The sequence below is a fragment of the Rhopilema esculentum genome, chromosome 7 (assembly GCF_057945365.1).
Source record: "Rhopilema esculentum isolate cy_ngs chromosome 7, ASM5794536v1, whole genome shotgun sequence".
NCBI lineage: Eukaryota > Metazoa > Cnidaria > Scyphozoa > Rhizostomeae > Rhizostomatidae > Rhopilema > Rhopilema esculentum.
In genome coordinates, this window is record NC_142821.1 from 3,824,772 (window position 1) to 3,843,885 (window position 19,114).

Genomic DNA, 19,114 nt, shown 5'->3' on the forward strand with positions numbered 1-19,114 from the left:
TTCTTTGCTATTCGGTATGAATAATATGTTTGATGTTGTTGAAATATTATGATGTTGATGATAGCTTTCTCTATATATATTAATTATGTGATTGTTACTTGCAGAACGTATGTAACTGAATATTTCGTTAAATGCCATTGTATGTAGAAGATAATTTTTAAACAAGATCTTGATAAATTTTCTTTAAGGTTGGAATCATGCTAAAGCCCTTCCTGCCGCAGCTACAGACAACCTTCATAAAAGCTTTGAATGACAAGACGTTGGCCGTGAGGGACAAAGCTGGTGACGCTCTGACATTCTTAACTGCTCTTCACACGAAAGTTGATTCCCTGTTTACTGAGTTGCGAAATAGCATCAAAAACAATGAAGACACAGCTATAAGGTTTTCTATTATTTATTAACAAGTTTTTAACACCAATGCTTTCAATTATGTTTGGACACGGGCCCTTCATAAGCAAACTTTTCATCTCAAACACTATGTGAATTATGCAACTTTTGTAGGAAAAACGAATCAAGACTCTTCGTAAGAATCATTAGACTCTTTCATTAATACGAATCTTTCAGAATCTAAAAACAAGGAGATGGAAAGAAATTAAGTTCAAATCTTGAACTGATATAACCCGAAAAATCTTGAAAAGTCAAACATGTAGCATCTTATTGAAGCACATGAATCATTATGCCTACTATTTTTCAGTTACCAGTAAAAGAATCCCACGAGTGATTGTCCACTATATTTATACCCAGTTATCTGGTGGGCTGCTTCTCACACTAAACAAAGCAGTTCTCCTATGAAAATGGTTTACGTTTAGGATAAAAACATCTGCCAACATCTTTCTATATTTTCTATCGAAGGCTTTTAAGACCAATCCCCCTCTCTCTCTAGCTGTTTACTTTAACTGTTTATCAGTATGAATCCCATCGTCCCCCCTCCCTTACCTATTTTCTTGAGCCGATATATTACCTTTGTCCCGTTTAGTTCTTAGATATACCAAGTTTCCTTTTTGTTTTCAGAGAGAGTGTTTTAAAAGCACTGCGATCTGTGACGTTGATAGCTGGGAGCAATATGAGCGAAGCAATCCGGGGCAGTTTGGTAGCCACTCTCGTCCCCCTTCTTGCCTCAACCGAGGTAGGATTTTGATACAACTCTTCTTATCTTCTGTCGATTTGATAGAGTACTTCAATCCATCCTGCAATTAGCAATTTGATTATGTTATTACACAAAACTACTAAGCATTTCACGACAAAATATCGCTTTTAAAACTATTGATGCCGATATGTTAAGTGACATTTTCACCTTGTAAACTTGATGCCTTGACAATGTAGTTTTGAAGTTGTATTTCAAAGTCAAGACACAAACGATAAAATTACTACCAAAATTGCCAAGATACTCTCCACAGTTCAATTCTAACAAATGACGCCTTGCCCCAGACATCCAATTTCAGTTGGTTTTACTATCATCAGCCACCGAAGAAGTGAAGCTTTTTTGTCTTCTGGCATTATACCAGCATTCTGTATTCATGTATTGCTTTACTCGAGCTCTGTTTTTGAGCTGTTGCTTGACATTTTCTATAAGCAAGAAACATCCGTCTATATAGCAAGGATTAACATGCCACAATACGAGGATCGCATCATTTTGTGATTCATTTATTGCCAAACATACAGGAACATACAGTCCTTGCTGTTATAGAGTGATCAACCTTTTTTTTGGGGGGGGGAGGGAGGGGGTGGAAGAAGAAATAAGTGACAGCTTAGATAACTTAGGAGAGTAGTTATATCCTGTGCTTGTCAACTTTTGGGTATTGTAGTGTTCCAACTATTTTAATTAGGGATTCTGATGTGTGTTATTTAAAGGTTGGATGAGCATTTGTCTCGGCAGAGCAGTTTTTTCATTTGGTCAAGGTCATTTCCATTTAAAATGAGCACGATACTATTTCTTTATGTTAGGATGACGTCAGAGTTGGAGCTGGTGGCGTGGTAGGCGCATTGTGCATTGCTTTGTCGACCTTCGAATTAAAGGATCTTCTAAATGACGAGCTACTTGGTAAGTTTCGCACAATTGCAATGGAAATTTTCATGTCAAATTCCCATTTTTGCATAAATTTCTCATTAAGCTTTTCTTGTCGATTTTGTTAAGTTATGAATTTTACGAGTTTTTATCACATTGCTTGACACTAGGGAATTTTTTTGCAAAAATCACTGTCAAAACTGATAAATTTTTAAACTTGGCTGCAATAATAATACTGAAATCTGCTCAATGCCTTTTAGCAAAATGAAGCAAATGCAGAAGTGTCCACTTTATGTTAAAAACAAAGTTCATGAATCTGCAGGTGCACAAGCTGTCAATTTAACTGCATAATGTTTTTCTTTTATTCTGCTATAATGCTTGAACCGTTCAAAAGAAATTAAAAAGCTACCCAATAGACATGTTTTATTACCTGCCTAAGGCATATTTTTCAAGATAGCAAGGAGGAATTAAACTCTTAACTTAACCCAGTAACGTATCGACAAAGTGTAGTGAAAAAACAATGGAAAATCACTTTCATAGAATTGAATATTTGCTTAGCATTCTTGTATGGAAATTACTGATGTTGTTGTTAGGAATGAAGTCCTTCCTGGTGTACATCTTACTTTTCTCGGGTTTTCAATGTTTTGGAAGAAATGGGTTGTTTGACAGCAATGGACTGTTTTAATGTCCAGGCTTTCAAGATTTGGTAGTGCAATAAAGTCACCTATCTTGTAAGGTCTTCATAAATTTTTTGAGATTTCTTATCCTATTTATTGCCTCCTGTCCTTATTCAAAGGACATGTTTGTGATAGGCCTAAAATATGAACAAGGTTAAAGCTTATTATAGTTTGATATGAAATGTCCATCTCGGTTTGCTTTTAGATGCCAATGAATCTTTAGATTGGACTTTGCGTCATGGTCGAACTGTGGCACTATCATACGCCATATTTGATGCACCCGAAAAGCTGGATGAAACTGCTGGAAATGATCTCATCGCCAAAACTGTCTTAAAACAAGCAAGTGCTGACAGGGTATGCAAGTTTGAATAGACGTCGATGCTGTAATTTTACCCATTTATTAATCCAAACTTGCTATTGGCTATAACGCAGTTAAAGGAGTGTAGCTAAATGTGGGGGCACAGCAACTGAAGGTTTCCTGTATTGTAGTGAAAGGGGCATTGTATTAAAATGTTCTGAGTAATGCTTTCTAGGATAAATAAGAATTTAAGACCACTCCTTTTCCTCTGGTGGCCGCTGAGGGACCCAATAGCCAGAAAATGCGGCTGATCTTCCCTGACTTTAGGCCTACTTTTATTGTAAGTCTCATTTCAATTAAGTGGGTGCAGATTTGTTACAAAATAAGAATCAACAGTGTGCTTGCTGTTATCAGCCAGATTAATAATAGCCATTAATTTTAGATTTCTGATCAATCTGATCTAATTTTAGATTTTGGATTTAGATTTCTGATTTTAACTCGCGATGTGTACGTCATATCTCCAAAAGGGACATACATCGAGTTTGAGAGAAAAGAAGGAGTGCACATTTGCCTTCTTTGGGACTTTTATTACTTTTTTCAATAAGCACGGAACTTTGCGATACGAGTTAATATATTTTTTTAAGTGCATCGAAGCAAAAAAGAATGCTAGAAAACAAAGTCTCTATTGCTGGCGACTTCCTGTTCTATAGCTTCTTTGCATGTATTGTCTTTGCGCGTACTTTTTGCGTGTAATGCCTTTGCATGTAAGGTTCCTCGTTGCATGTCTTGTCATTTTGGCCTTTTTTCTAGTTTTTTTCGTGTTTTTCATCCTTAGATTCTTAAAAATTTCCAATCAGGTGCACTCCAAATGAAATCTCGCGCTTAACTCACGTAGAACAATGTTCTTTTCTTAAATCGATTTTATCCTTTATCGACATTTTAAAATCTACCCAAAGAAATTTCTGTTTTAAAACTAACCTAAATTCTCTTGTGCAATAGGCATGCTTAGCGGCAGTTGTCTTGAGAAATTGATTGTGTTTTTTTTTTATGCAGTATGATATTAGGCCGGTTTTGAGAATATAGCCGCAAAGCATGCCGGTTACGCAAGAACATGTAGGTCAATGCCGGGCTGGGCTTTCATGTATTATCCTCTCAATAGTTTCTTTATCAAAGAGAGCAAAAAGCTAGATGAATGTGTTGAAGCTTGGCAATATTCGATAAACTTTCATTTAAAAATAATCTAAGTTTTGGCTGTTTGGTTGATTAATAAATCACATTCCATTCTATGTATTCAATTAGTTGGCAGACCACATTCCCTTTTTGTTTTCTCTCGTTATTACTATGAAATATTTTTCTTGGTTTCACGATTGCTATTATTTTCCAGATTCCAATTTCAATATACGGCGTACACTCACTCGGTCACTTGATGATTTCGAATGCTCTCTGCAAGCAGGCAATTCCATCTATTGTTCTTGAAACAATGAAAAAGGTAAGCGAAACTTCGTTTGTTATGTTCATCTTGTTTTGAAAAAGCAACATTTTGTTAAGAAGTAATGTCATAACTCTCCCGATGATGTTTGAATGGCTTTTTAAAGACTTCGTGGAGAAACGGCAAAGACAAAGTCTGAAGTTCCCCCAAACCAATTCTTTAGGTTATCAAATGAAAGCGGGGTGATTTGGACACCTACCCCATTTACTGTGAGAGTTTCTTTATATATGTCTCTAATGTCAGTGTGGAAAAATTAATTCATTAAGCCAGGAAAAGAGTCAAAGTTGCTTATAAGCCTTCATGAAATCATTGTACTGGTGACATCATTTTGGCTGAAAATACAGTTTGGTGCAAGTGACCCTTATTCACAAGCAGAAAAAGCCTGATTTAGATTTGTACTGTTGTCACGAAAGAATTCAGCCCTCGCTTTTTGAAATGTTTCTTAAATCTAGGGTTGTAGACATTTCAGAGAAACCCCACGCAACCGACAAGCAAGATGTCTTATGCACAGGAGAGGGGGGCTCCTGTTTCCCTTGCTACCTGTGTTGTTTCCCAGGTTTTTCAACATGGGCGAACCATTTTCTGTCCCCCTCCGGCTACCAATCAGTCTGTGTTCCCAGTGGCGGGACCAGCGGGTGGTATATGGGGTAATTTCCCCCTTTTTTGTCAAATATGACCCTCTAAATTCTTCTAAAAATTAATGAAAATTCCATAGGTAGGGGTAGGTCAATTCTTTTTAAGATTTGCCGAACGAATATACAACTGTAAAAAGCCTCAAATGAAGAGGCAATAAGGGCGTTGTCTAATGGCTTACGCACATAATCCTCCCATTCTGAGCCATTTGTACCAAGTGACAGAATTACACATGAATTTGTACCAAGTGAGAGACAATTTTCAAATGAGTAAACTCGATCCAAAGTAACATGCTTGGCAGAACGTCAACTGGTTTTAGTCTTTTTTCATCTTTATTTATTCTCGAACGCTACCAGTCCTTCATGCAGACTGATTATTGTAAATGGCGGGGCTGGAAGTTTTGTCGCTTTTCACAAGGGCTGTTAGCATTAAACAGAAATTCCTGGATAGGTCCAAATGTTGACTTTGATTGAAATGCTGGCTTCCTTGCAAGTTTATTATTCAATTGATATTTCTGCATTTTTCCTTGCAAGTTTATAAGTTAATTGACATTTTTGCACTTTCGAAAGTTGCGAACTTCTTTTGCATTTGTTTGGCCCTTCGGGAGCATTCATATTCGGCTTTATATGTAAACAGAACCAATGTTTTCATAACCGTTAGTGATCACGCAATGATCTCACCGGGTAGTAACGTATTTGAATAAAATAAGCGGAAGCGATTAAAATTGTCCTTAGCAATTTGCCTAAATTACTGCATTAATTAATCAGATACGTTAATTGTTAAATACGGCGACCTTTTAGCGGAGAAAATCCTGAGTGCGCTGCCTTCCACATGTATTTTCTGGTTTCCTTAGTCACCGATTCAAATCGCTTAATCACTTAATTGATTTTGCTTGGAACTAACTTCCGTGTTTACAACTGTAGATAAGGATGTATTAAATATTCTTAATGCCCTAATGGCATTTTTCCTTTGAGATGTTTACATGTCTTCTAATTGCATGCGTGGCACTATCAAATTTTCTTTTCGTCCTTGTCTCTTTATAATGGCGTCGTGTTGCGTTACCGACTTGCAGGCTATCGCCAAGAATCCTCCTACTGGGAGGTTTACAAAAGATGCATTTTCTCAAAGCATGAAATTCCATTCATTGATTAAGAAAGAAACTTCCAGAAGTACATGCTTTCCGCCACTATAGAAAACGAGTTGTTGTTGGTCAAATTTTTGTTTTTTTGTTCTCTATGTTGATGATATTTCAATCCATTAGTGTTGCAGAAGTGATATTTCAAAGGCAGTGTGTCAATACAGATTGCTTGCACGTTTTTTAAAGTGCTAATGAAATGCTGACATCAATCAAGCTTTTCCTTAATCTGATTGGTTGTGACCATTCTACCTCTACTTTGATTGGTTAAGACTGAGCTCCACGAAAACATGCTACAGTAAAAACCTGCGTATAAGAACCTGATTTTTTTCATTTATGTCACAAAATCATAATTTTCATATCATGCAGTAATATTATACCTAAAGACAGTACAGACTTAAACAAAACAAATATATACTCAAACAATCACATTGCCAAATCTCTGAAATGTCATTTAAAAGACAAGCTTTATGTGTGGAAAACTTGGAGTAAATGAAAAATAAAATTTTGCACTTTTAAATGCTTAATATTAAGAGAATTTATTGGAATGACGCCAGCAGTAGACACAGTATTGCACCTTGGCTTCAAAGAAAAATAGTTTTGCCAAGTTCGTTTTAGATATAAGCAGATATTCATACTTTGGTTAATCTTATCTTTACTTTACAAAATCTTTACAGCAGCGCCACTGGTAAGAACTTAACTTTAAATTTTAGCCTGAAAAGTTCTTTTGTGTGTGGAGGAGGCCTAAATTTGAAGTTTTAACCTAACAGGCTCGCAAAACCCAGGTTCTTTTACGCGGGATTTTACTGTACCTGTACAGTCAGACTGCCTTTAAGATACCCGCCTTGGCATCACATTAAAAATTGTAGCAAATTTTTTTTATTTGTGTTATTGTGTACTTCAGTGAATTTTGTTACAGTTTACTTTAGGGAACTGTCATTAAGTCTGGTCTGATCGGTACCAGGGCAGAAGCAAATCATTGAAAATACCAAAACTCTTATTACAAAATATATTTTATTGGAAAATGAGAATATGTCGACAAATGCTCCTACTCTGCTCTGAGTTATAGCGCTACATAGAGGAAATTCAAAGCCTGGCCTCTCCTCTATAAATGCCTCAACCCTGGAGAGCTCTTTGAAATCGATAAGATCTTTTTCAAAGATATGCTTGAGATTGCGCAGGTAGTCCCTTTGAAGGTTCAACCTCACCTCTTTCCATCCACTTAAAATTCCAACACAACCGATATTCGGTTGACCCTTGTAATTGCCACTCGGCTGAAAGTAAAACTACATAATACAGTAACAGCTTTTGCAATACCTCTATTACAGGGGGTCTAAATGGGAGATGTACATATGTTTTGGCGCCACAAGAAACTGCCCATTGATCGTCATACCCCATACAGCTCATTGTAGTGCAGAAACAAGAAGAGTTATCGTATTAGATAGCCTTGACGACCAGGCATTTCCTGTTTACAAGTGTACCTTAATCGGTATTCCAATGCCACAAATACCTCTTTTTGATACCAGAAATGCCTTCTCAGAAGTGCAATTTGCGTCCTTTTTGAATACTGTTTAGAAGTCGTTTAGGATGTTTATCTGAAGTTCCCCTAAACCAGTTGTTTATTATAAATATGCTTGTAGTTCTAGTCGAAGCAGACTTTTTTCTAATGAAGATTTTTGGAAATGGGTGATGAAGTTTGGCTGGATTTATCGTGCATCATTTTGGAAAACTAACATACATGCATATCTGGGTTAGCTTAAAAGATCATAGTATGATCATACTGAGAGCTACTTGAAATTGAATAAAAGAATTCAAAATGTCATTTGAAAGCTGATCGCTCCATTTGAAGCTAGTTTTGTCAAGTAATGCATGCATGGAAGCTTATTTTGTCGAGTTTCTGCATTTCGGTGATATATTATCTGCATTTAGTATGAAGTTTTCACACTTTCCATAATCTGTAAATCAGGTGCAACATAAATTGAAAATAAATGGGTCGGATGCTCAAGAAGAATGTATGTAGATTTTGAAGTTGTTAATTATAGTCGTATAGATAATACAGAGGGTAGGGGTATTGGGGGCAGGGAGTAGGGGCAGGGTATCGGGGGGCTGTTAAAGGAGAGATAATTGTTGAAACCCATGTTGTAAAAACCTTTGGATTTTAAATCCGAACTCGCCAAGGGAGGCGGACATTTACTAGACATGTAGTCGGTTGCCCTAGAAGAACAGTTAAGCGAAAAGTTTTCAAAAAGATGGTAGTGACAACTTAGAAATATGTAAGGTGATGGCGACTTTGAACGCTGAATTCACTTGGCCCTTGTATCTTAAACTTTCCTGTTGTTTTGCTTTGCTTTTAGGGATAGGAAAAGTGTTTAGAAATGCTTTGCTACGAGATGATGAATTTCAAATGTTTTTTTTAAGTCAAAATACACGATCCTGGTGTAACAATTTTTGGCAAAATTGAAACAATTTCAAATATGGTGCTTTGGTCTCTTTAAAAAGCCATTTTATAATTTGGGATATTGAATTTTAAGCATTCTGAACCTGCAGTCTTGTACAGTTGTAGGCCCAGAACGTTACAACGTATGTAAATTTAATTTGATGAAATTTGTAAACACGCATTTTTGACCCATTAATACAGAATGATTAGAAGAAATTTTATTTTTGTTTCAGTCTTTGCAACAATCTTCCAATGATGTACGCCTTGCAGCCGTTAAGACCATTGACTACGTTGCACGTAAGATGCCAAGTGTGATAGAATCAAATGTTCTGAAAGCGTTGCTGCCAGAATTGGTATCGTGCTGCAAGGACCGCAATACCTCAATCAAAGCAATGTCCGAATTTGCCTTGATTTCGTTTCTGTCACTTCGAGATAGCGATCAAAAATTCGAGGTAACGTGTTATTGCTAAATTCTTCTACCCCAAATACATTTGCTTCTTCAACTATCCACGGGAATCCCCTCGTCAATCACAGAGGAAGAATTCCCACATTTACGTTGGTTCATCGCTTAATCGAGATTCTAGCAAATCTAGTAAACCTGCCAAAATTATTATGATCAGGGTGATATTTTCTTTTACTCAGTTCTAGGCCAAACCTAAATTAGCATCTAAAGATAAGCCCCTGGGAGTAATTACGTAACTTCATGCTTTCCTCAGCAAAATACCTTTACGCTAAACAACCAAACGTAGTTTGATAATCACCACAAGTTTCTCTGCACCCTTTGTGAACCCCTGCTGCGAATGCGCTTAGTTTCCGATATCACTGAAATGATCCCAGCGTGATATTTATGTGCCATGTCATCTATTCTTTCTTTTTCAAGAACATAATCTCTTCTTTCTTTTTAACTTATTTTAGCGTTACCTAGCTTTTTACCATTAATTGACAAAGCATATTTTCTAAATAGATACAGGAGAGTTTCTAATATCGCACCTAAAGCTGCAAGTCGAGCATGTTCGAAATTTATTGTTATGGAAAACACTACAGGCGTTTAAAGGAACATTTTCTGAATATTATTTTACCCTTTTTGTGAACGTTTCAAGAAAGGAATCTCTCTAAACAAGCTGGAATTTTAGTATAAACAAAATTAACTGTTCTGTAACCACAACTGTTGAAATTCCTCAGAAATTAATGGAGACCCATGATCAAAATCTTCATACTTTTAATACAGAGAAATAACAAGGAATTATTCGTGCTGCTCAATTTTGCAAGAAATTTTTTCTCTGCATTGTAAACTGAACACTTTCAATGTAAGGCCTTGGCAGTGTTTCCGTCCATATATACGTATTTAAAATGACACGACTCTTTTAATAGCCGCTAGATCGAATGAAATATTTACAGTTTTTCATTATTTCTTGTGCCATTGATAAAACATATCCATGCGATTAAACATAAGATAATCTTACACAGTGTTTACACTCTTTTAATTTCTCAACACCAATTTTTAACGCTATCTTGATCAGTTAATTTTGTAACCGGCTCGACCTATATTTAAGTGAAAAAGGGTTGTAGTTTCTCTGCATGGTTCTCCGATAAACCCGAGATAACAATTGCTACGTCCTTTCCTTCTTAAAATTTCTTTGCAAAATTTCGGCATTTCATGACCTGCCTAACTTATCTGCCATCAAGATAAAAATATTCGGTAGTTTTTTCTAAAGTTATCATCCTTACATGTCAAAGGTGACGTAAATGATTCATTCTTCCCCCGCAACATGGCGAGTACCAGGTCAGGTGCTACAGTAGTTCTATGGTTGTTCATCTCTATTTTCGTTTTGATGCGCTGCTTAACGTGAGTTTGTGGAGATAACATGCTCGATTCAATGTTATTGTGACGTAAGGTTTGCCATGATGATCGTTGCAAGTATTAAGAATGATGGTAGGCTAAGATAAAAGTGCCTGCTTCCTCTTTATCTTTAAGTTACACTTTGGCCTTCATTTTTACCACAACATAAGTTATGGCACTTCTTGTGTGCATATGGCAGTGAAGCCTACAGAGCTTTTATAACTCTTTCACTTGGATATGATGAATCGGTCGCTTCCATAAACGCTGAACCTTACGATCAGCAGTCAAAAACTACCCAGCTGTGTACTCCATTAGCTTAAATTTCAGTGGAGGCAAAGTGTTTCCTTATTCATCAACAAATAACGAATTCGCATTATGCATTGAGATTATACGTGCTTGGTATCGACACAGATGTATCGTTCTACAAAGTATCAAGGCAATGACTGTGATTTTAGAGACACGTCATCTGTAATATTGCTCACGCTCATGCTGAACAAACCTGTTTACGGAGAAGCAGATTCATAAGATCGAAAATATTCCCACATGAAAACGTCGCTGTGTTTCCTTCTCTTCAAAAAGAGTTAACTTCGAAATTTAGACGTTTCTCAGAAGTTGTCTGGACGATCGTTGCAAAATTACTCGAAACGTTATGAAATAAAGGCATGGGTAGAGCGTGGTACCTTGATCGGAATCAATAAAAAGCTTTCTTAATTAAAAACAAATCCCTATGCTTTTTATGCAAAACAAGAAAGGTTTGAACAAGCATCTTGAATAAGTCTCTGTGGTTTTCTGGCTCTGACACGAGTTTAAACGTCTTTTTTTAGCTTTAGGTTATACAATTCCACTTCTTTAATTAGAAAAAACATTTTTGAATTTCAATCTGTTTTTTTATCTATTCGTCATTTCAAAGCCTTCTAAATCATACTTTCAAGCCTGGTATAATGGGTTTTTACAAGAATCGTCCACCTTCTGGTTTTCCTGTTTCTCTACGATTCGGAATTTTCTTCCTTCGATTGAACTATTCAATTCTGTGTCCTTCTTACTTTTAAAAAACTTCTTGTATCCAATAATTCAAAAAGCAGTTACAGTGAAGTTGATGTTTTTCCTTGTTTCTGCTAAAAACTAATTCCCGCTTTAATTAAGCTAATTCAAGGAATGGGCAAGGCTTTTGCATTTCACGAGCAACACATTTCTGTAGATTTATAACTTAATCCTGTCTTTTTACTTTTGCGATCTGTTGAGTGCATGCTTTTCTGTTGCAGGATTCGCTTGAAATTCTACCGCATGACGTCAGCGAGCGACTTGGAGAGCTGCGTCGAATCACTCTAAATAAACTTTTGCAGTCATGTGAAACAAGAGAAGACTACCCATTTGAGGCTCCAAAAGGACAAAATTGATATTTTATAGATTCATCGATAAATATTTGAAATGTTGAAGGGTATATGATTCTTTTGATGGTTTTTCCTTTGGTTATTTTTCTGCTTCATAATAAACAACAATTTGCGTAAGGCAACTCATTCAGAGTAAGATTAGTTTTAAGGGTTAGATTAGTTTTAAGGGTTTTGTAAGTTTTTTCTCTATCTTCTATTTTAACATTTGCAATTTGTTTTTGCTACAGTTGTCACTTGAAGAAGTATTTTGTAGAAGTCTCTGACTCTTTCCCGTTTCGCAACAGATTTTCTACGAGACCTGTATAAGTGCTGAAGAAGGAATTATATGAACGATCTGCTGACTTCGAAAGTACATTCTGTGTCCAGCATTAAAGCAGGCAGTGACTTTTTCGGGTAATAATACCCCAGAGTTTATTTGATGTGGAAGAAGTTCGCAGGTGAAGTTCTTGTATGATAACAGCCATTAACTGTCTCTCGCTGCAGCGTGGTTTAATGCAGCTGCTCTTGTCAATAATTCAACAACAGATTAAATGACCTCTCTTTGACAGTGTATTTCCTTTTATCTGTTGTAGGCGGACGTTCTATGTTCCCCGTGCGACGCGCGTTGAGTGAAATCCTTGTCAAAATAGATTTTTTGCAATTCCACGTCAGATACCCTGCAATACCTCTTCAAAATGACCCCGAAATTTGAGGCCAATTTCCAATGCTTTGAATAGAACCGATGATACTGCGGTCACTGATTTGGATCACTTGATGCAACTACCTCTTCTGCCCTGCCTCATTTTGTAGTGTTATTTTTTACAACGTGAAAGATTCAGTTACAGTCTTGCGATAACTTCCTTATAATTCAGCAATCTAACAAAGCCGCCAAACCAGTTAGATCTTAAGTGCTTCTACAGAAAAATAGATTTAATGGCCAGTGAGAAAATAGCAGATAAAGTAAAGGTTTACCCCTTTACATAGGCGTGAGGGGCACTGTGGCTGGGTGGGCTGCGGCCAAATAACATTTATCGCATTTCAGGCTCCATTCGGGCGATTCTATTTAAATGAAAGCAAGATCCATATCTAAATGATAGGACAAGATCCATATAGAGCCCCCCCCTACCCCTCCCTCCCTCCTAATCATTTGGCATCCTCTACACCCGTGCCTCTTTGCCCAAGAAAGCTATGGCTACACTCTAGAACACACTTGGTGAGAATGGAGAGATTCGTTTTGCCAAAAAATTTATAGAAGAAAAATTATTAGATGAACAAATTGAAAGAAAAAGCCATGTGTTTTCGAAAATTTTCTCTCACGTGAAAGTCAGAGAAGATTTTGTCCGCTAATAAATCGTGCTACTTAAGATATCTTGCAAAACTGTTGTAATGGGGTATAAGAAACAATTAACTATAGTATAAAGTTTTAGAAATTTCTATGTTGAAATAAGAATCATGCTAAGGAGACCCGAGCCTCAAATCATCAAAATTAAGAGCATTAGATAATACAATTTTTTTTACAAAAACCCAGAAAAATTTGTCTAAGAATTACATCGATTATATAAAATATCCCTCATTTTTCTGAAGATGTTATTGCTACGGGCTTGTGGAGAGGGTTCAAAGTGGAAATTTGCAAAATAAGACGTTTAATAGGACGTTTCTGTTTGCTTTTTTATCTTATGAAACGTAAAGCTATAGTGAACCACATGACTGAATTCATTAGGAACGCCTATGGGATTGTTCAAAATGAGTTTGCATATAAATTGAAGGAATAATAATTTAGTATCGCCACTGAAATCCATTGTATTTCATTGAACAGTATGTGAGCCATCGGGGTTTGCGGAACAGCGAAATTATGTGGAAAGTTGTCGCGGAGTATGCAGTTTGGCAATTTCTCGACGGAATTCTCCGCATTTGCCCGAAGCGGGATTTTTTTGAAAATGATCCACTTAAAAGATTTTTTTTAAATCTTGCGGATTGGTGGAATTCTTCTCCTGATGTTTTGTTAAAATGGCCTTGCCACATCTTGGTTTTCTGGTCAGAAACATCGATAAACTATTTTGGGATGCTGAAATTTGGCTAGAAATAACCGAAACAACGGGTCTCAGCTAATATTCGCGCGGAACGATTGATTTCTAGCCCCCCCTCCCTCCAAAGAGTTAAATTGCGCGGAACGATCGATTTCTACCCCGCATGTAACTTCAGTGCTGAGCTGCTGTAGGGGAGAAAGAGAAGCGGGATCCACATTTCAACTTGGTGAACGATTCCAGTTTTTCCATAAAAATTCTTTAATCCCCTGAAACAGAACATCATTTAGGTCCAAGGGAATCTGCCCTTCCTGTCCCTTCTTCCTGGCCACTTGCAATGTTTCTGTTTTCAAAACCTTCTTGACAGGCTGCTGGTTTAAAAAAACATTATAAAGCATATTTTGAAAAAATACAACTTTTTAAACCCTTGCTGTGTGAATGAATATCATAATTCGGCGGTTGTTTTTTTGTTATAGGTGAGTGCACGCTGAGCAACTGCATCAACCGCACTGGATAAATGTAAAACAGTAGAAATTCTGCATTTATTTGTGCTTGGCGGTCGTTGGTAAAATCAGGCATGCAATACGAACAAGCCTCTTTTTGCAATACCCTAGAACTCTGTTAACTATTGTACGTACAATCGGTTCCCCCGTAGACGTTAATTCGACCAAAAAGACATTTAATAAAAGAAAATACTAATTGGGCTCTGGGGTTTACAAACATGACCGACAATTTCATTGATGAATATTTCAAAGTGTCTTGCTTATACCCTATGAATTCGCCAGAAACTTATAAGCATAAAGCTGGGAATAAGGTACTTGAAATTCGGGCGGATGGTTGCTTTGCGGCCTTTGTCGGTTGGATACGTGCATATTCAGTCGAGCGAATTCATACATCACATTGTGCTGCCTTTGTCTTGACCCAAAGTAAAAGTGATTCCCTATAATTACGGTGCCAAATGAATAGCGATTCTCTCAGTATTTTCTTATATCTTATTATTCTATGGGAAAACACCAGCTTCATTGCTTTACTTAGCCCCTTAAAGGTAATCACGTGTATTCCATTGACCATACCGGCTTTTGCCCTCTTCGACGCAGAGTTTTAAGGGCTTTCGCAGAGTTTATAGCTTCCTGTATAAGTCTGGGAGCGCTTGTCCAGCCTTCTTGTTTCATCACATGGCAGTCGGGGTTCATCGTGATTTCTGGTAAGTTTCTTTACTCACCTGCATATTATATTTGTTGCGAAATATCTTCCCAAAATGGCATTCAGAAAAAGACATCACCTGGAAGATTGCTGCAGATGATTTGCGTATTAGAGTGATGTGTAATTCAAACATAAACAGATATACATCTGATCTAACCAATGAAACTTCTTTTCTGAAAATTTCAAATATTTATGTTTCTTCAAGAAATGAATTCATGGCAATGATTCTATTTCGTAAGAAGTAAAAGACCTCAGAAACAGGCAGACGATATCCTACGGTCTCTAGCCTTTGTTTCTGACTTTAAGCATTTACGTGAAAATGAATCTGGCTTTCTGCAATGTGGGAAGTGGCAATTACTTTCTTCTGCTTTTGATTTTATTTCTCGCCATAATAATGCTCTCAAAAATCTCTTTTTAACTTCATTTTCGTTCTTGTTTTAAAGTAAAAAAATACCTCACAATGCTCTTATGATTTCAATCAAAGCTATATTACCGTCCACGGTCTTCCAAGGGGATTTCGTCTGAATGCTCGAAAATGCCAAGCCTTTATTCTGGACTAGTCCGGGAATGTTCTTCCCCAGTGTTCTTCCCTTTCAAATGTTGAATGCTCTTCCCTTTCAAATGTAACACTTGTGTTGGTTTCTCTCAATTTTTGCATTTCGCATCGTTTCTTGCCACCTTTTAGCAGCTTGTGACCGGTGCAGATTTTGGCTATTCCTTGTTCCAAGGACAGTCAGTGACAGCCCTCGACACAGTTCTCGTCTAGTTCATGTGCTCCCTCCATCTTTGATTTTTCATTTCCTTTGCCAGTAAAACTTTTAGCCATATTGATCCATATCCTTAACATTTTACCATTAATTTATTCCCAGAACCTTTACGTAGAGATGTCTCTTTAAGAAATATGACATTAATTTTCAAAAGTATACCATCTCAGACAAAATCGGACTTATTCAGAATTTCAGTCATAGTTCTATGATTAAGATCAGTCATCTTTAATCAACATCGGAAACCGATTCATATGCTGTTGTGGAAGCAAGGAAAGAAAGAAAGAAAGAAAGACAGGTTATTGAAAGTGTTAAATGCTATCGAAAGTTCCTAATAGTTAATTATTTTTCGTCTAACTCGTAAGATGCGACATTTAAGCAAAAAATTTTTTTTATGACATGATGCATTGTGATGGAAGTTAGAAAACGATGTTTAACAAACAACAGTAGCAAAGATCTTTTGTTCAAATTAGATATAATTAAAAACTTTCAGCCATCCTCTTTGCCCCTTTGATGAGCTTTACCGAGTCTGGTGATGCAGCTTATAAAAGCAATGGATTATATGAATAACAAAATAGGTTACGTGAAAAGTCTATGTAATAAGAAAATGAATAATGATAAATTAACTGACATTACGTCCCCGCATATAAGAATTTATCAGAGTACTATTTTTACTGTGCAAATAAAGTGATGGTCATTGCCATTGTGGAACTGTCTTGAATGTGAACATGATAAAATTATTCCAAACTTCTGCAGCTACCAATTTTTACTTTCTTTGTTTACAAATGGGCTTTGCAAATTTAAAAATGCCATAATACGTTTTCAGAACTGAAGAGCTCCTATGCGAGGCACCTGTTTCACAATATTTGCATTCATTGAGACAGAGAGAGGCAGCGGATCTTTGAATAACTAATTTCATCTGTCGATTGAATGACAGAAAGAAAATGACTTTCAAGGGTCATCTCCTCAGCAAATTTTCATGGAGATGTTCGTGCCCCAATACCAGTATTGTCTACAATGAGCTGTTGTATTTCTGTCATTAATGCTTTTAAACAGACTTTATTGAATGTCACTTAATATTTAGATAAGGTGAGGGGCAATAATACTGAATTTTTACAGAAACAGTCGCAGAAATAACAACTTACTTGTTCGAGTAGACAATCGACCACAGGCCATCGTTCAAGCAAAAATTTAATCGTTTTGCATAGGCAATTGATGATAACCTCAATTTAAAAAAGGGCAGGGTGTTTTATCGCTTGTAACCTACCAAGATATAGCACTTGAATCTGATGTTGATATAAGGAAACACAAACAAGTGACATTTTTAAGAATCGTCTTTGCATGCCGTGTCAAATTTTGTCGCTTAGCAGCGTCTTCGGTGATACCTTGGCTCTCAAGTCCACCAGCAAGAAAACTATTCATGCAAAACTCCCCGGGAGACTGAGAAAATTATTCTGAAAGTACTGGCCTTGTTTGCAAGAGAGTTGACACGCATTTTAAGTAAATTTTTCAGTATTGGCAGAGAAGAAGAAGCATGAGTTTAACAAGATCTCGTAGAAACGTTGGTAAGATATGATTGTTCTCTCTAGGTACCAACTGCTTGAGCTCGCGGGCCTAATTATGTTTGAATGTATATGGTACATTGACCATCATTGGTAGAACGCTTTCAATGTAATGTGAAATCAGAAACAACCGAGAGCTGCCTATTGGGAAAATTAGCATCTTTAAGCCTCAGGAAGGCAATAAATCGGCTATTGTTTTCTACAGGGCATCGCAATGCCTCTGGGTATAATTCAATTTATGATGAATAATACCTTTTGCATGCAGCCGTGGCGATCGGTGTAGAAGAGCATTACAATGTTCTCTCATTCATTGAAGGTTTTTAATTCTAGATGACGTGCAAAAGCAAAGGTAAATGGCGTCAGGAAAGATTCTGTCTCTCGTGCGGCCAAAGAGCGTTGTTAGTGGACTTGCCGTTCCCATTAGCATGGTCGTAAGTACTTTTCAATCGATATTATTAAGGCAGATTGCTGCATCAAAACGCAAACTTGGCTGTGTATTCTTATTTTTGTATTAAAATGTCATCTCCTTAGCCCGTATTCGATAGAGAATCCTGTTGAAAGTGTAACGTCTTTTTCGTGTGCCTTTTGGCAAGTATTGTTGAGTATTTTTCCCTGGCAATCGTATTACTTTTCGCAAGCTTTCTCGAGCTGCAGATGTAGTCATCATTTCGATAAGACCTACTTGCTTAGATCATTCACAAAAACAAAGCTAGCTTCAAACGGATATCTAGACCATTTTTGAGCTTAAAAAAATATTGTGGTCCGATTATCTTAAATTCGGGTCCGATATCTAGAGTCGATGAGTTTTCAATTAAATGTCTGCTGGATAAGACAGTTTTCTCGATGTGCACCTTTTACACTCATCGATCAATGTATATATATAATTATATATATACAATAACTACACTCTCCCTCATTATTCTTTGAGTTCAAATACACTTCTATTTATGTGTCAGTTTTTCAAGGTATTTGTTGTGAAACATGATAAAGAATAACTTCAAAAGTTTTTTTGCTGTTAGAAAGCCACATTGTAACTTAACATGACCAGTTTTAACCAAAGCTTCATGAACTTGAATCCAAGTTGCATCCTATGTCTGCTTTACGCATCTTATTTTATTTTGTGCGGTTTTAGATGCAGCTCTACTTTGTGCTTCTCTTAAATCATAATGCCTTGAGTTCTCGTATTTGAGAAACTGGGCATTTTGTTTATAGATTGGATCTTTTCGACTTTGAAACATAAAGAAAGTTTGATTACGAAAGTTGCCCAAGTATTATAGGCCTGGTAGTGCATTTATTCAAGGCAACTGTACCCTCAGAAGAACTTCTGCTCAGCTAGACGTTTTCGCGGTTCTCCATTTTAGACATGTCTTCCTGCTCTAAAATTCATGTGCCTCTGACTCCTTAGTTCAAGTCATTCGGAAAAGCCAAAAGATGGACGGGGGGCAATAAGTGCAGATTCTTCATCGGAATTTAAAAGATTAGGAAAGTTGCAGTAAAACATTAACGGTTAAGATTTTTCTTACCATGGACAGAGCGAAGCTAGTTCTAATAAATTTTTCAACCATCTGGGGGGTACCACAGTTCACCCTTTATAAGGATTTTGATTTACCAGCAAAGACTAGGAAGGATTTGCAGAAATTTTAGTGCTCTCCCTAATGCCGGAAATTAGTTGCACGC

The 19,114-nt window shown here is 36.8% G+C and overlaps 1 protein-coding gene across 1 annotated transcript in view; it reads left to right on the forward strand.

Moving 5' to 3' along the window:
• The window catches only part of LOC135683733 (stalled ribosome sensor GCN1), a 53,196-nt gene extending 41,232 nt beyond the window's left edge, over window positions 1–11,964 (forward strand). Inside the window, exons 53-59 of the mRNA XM_065199078.2 lie at window positions 189–382; window positions 1,012–1,126; window positions 1,945–2,041; window positions 2,888–3,036; window positions 4,365–4,469; window positions 8,908–9,126; window positions 11,777–11,964. Coding sequence (XP_065055150.2) covers window positions 189–382; window positions 1,012–1,126; window positions 1,945–2,041; window positions 2,888–3,036; window positions 4,365–4,469; window positions 8,908–9,126; window positions 11,777–11,911 — 1,014 coding nt within the window. The 3' untranslated portion in view covers window positions 11,912–11,964. The remainder of the gene's footprint in view (window positions 1–188; window positions 383–1,011; window positions 1,127–1,944; window positions 2,042–2,887; window positions 3,037–4,364; window positions 4,470–8,907; window positions 9,127–11,776) is intronic.
• Window positions 11,965–19,114: the final 7,150 nt, after the last annotated feature.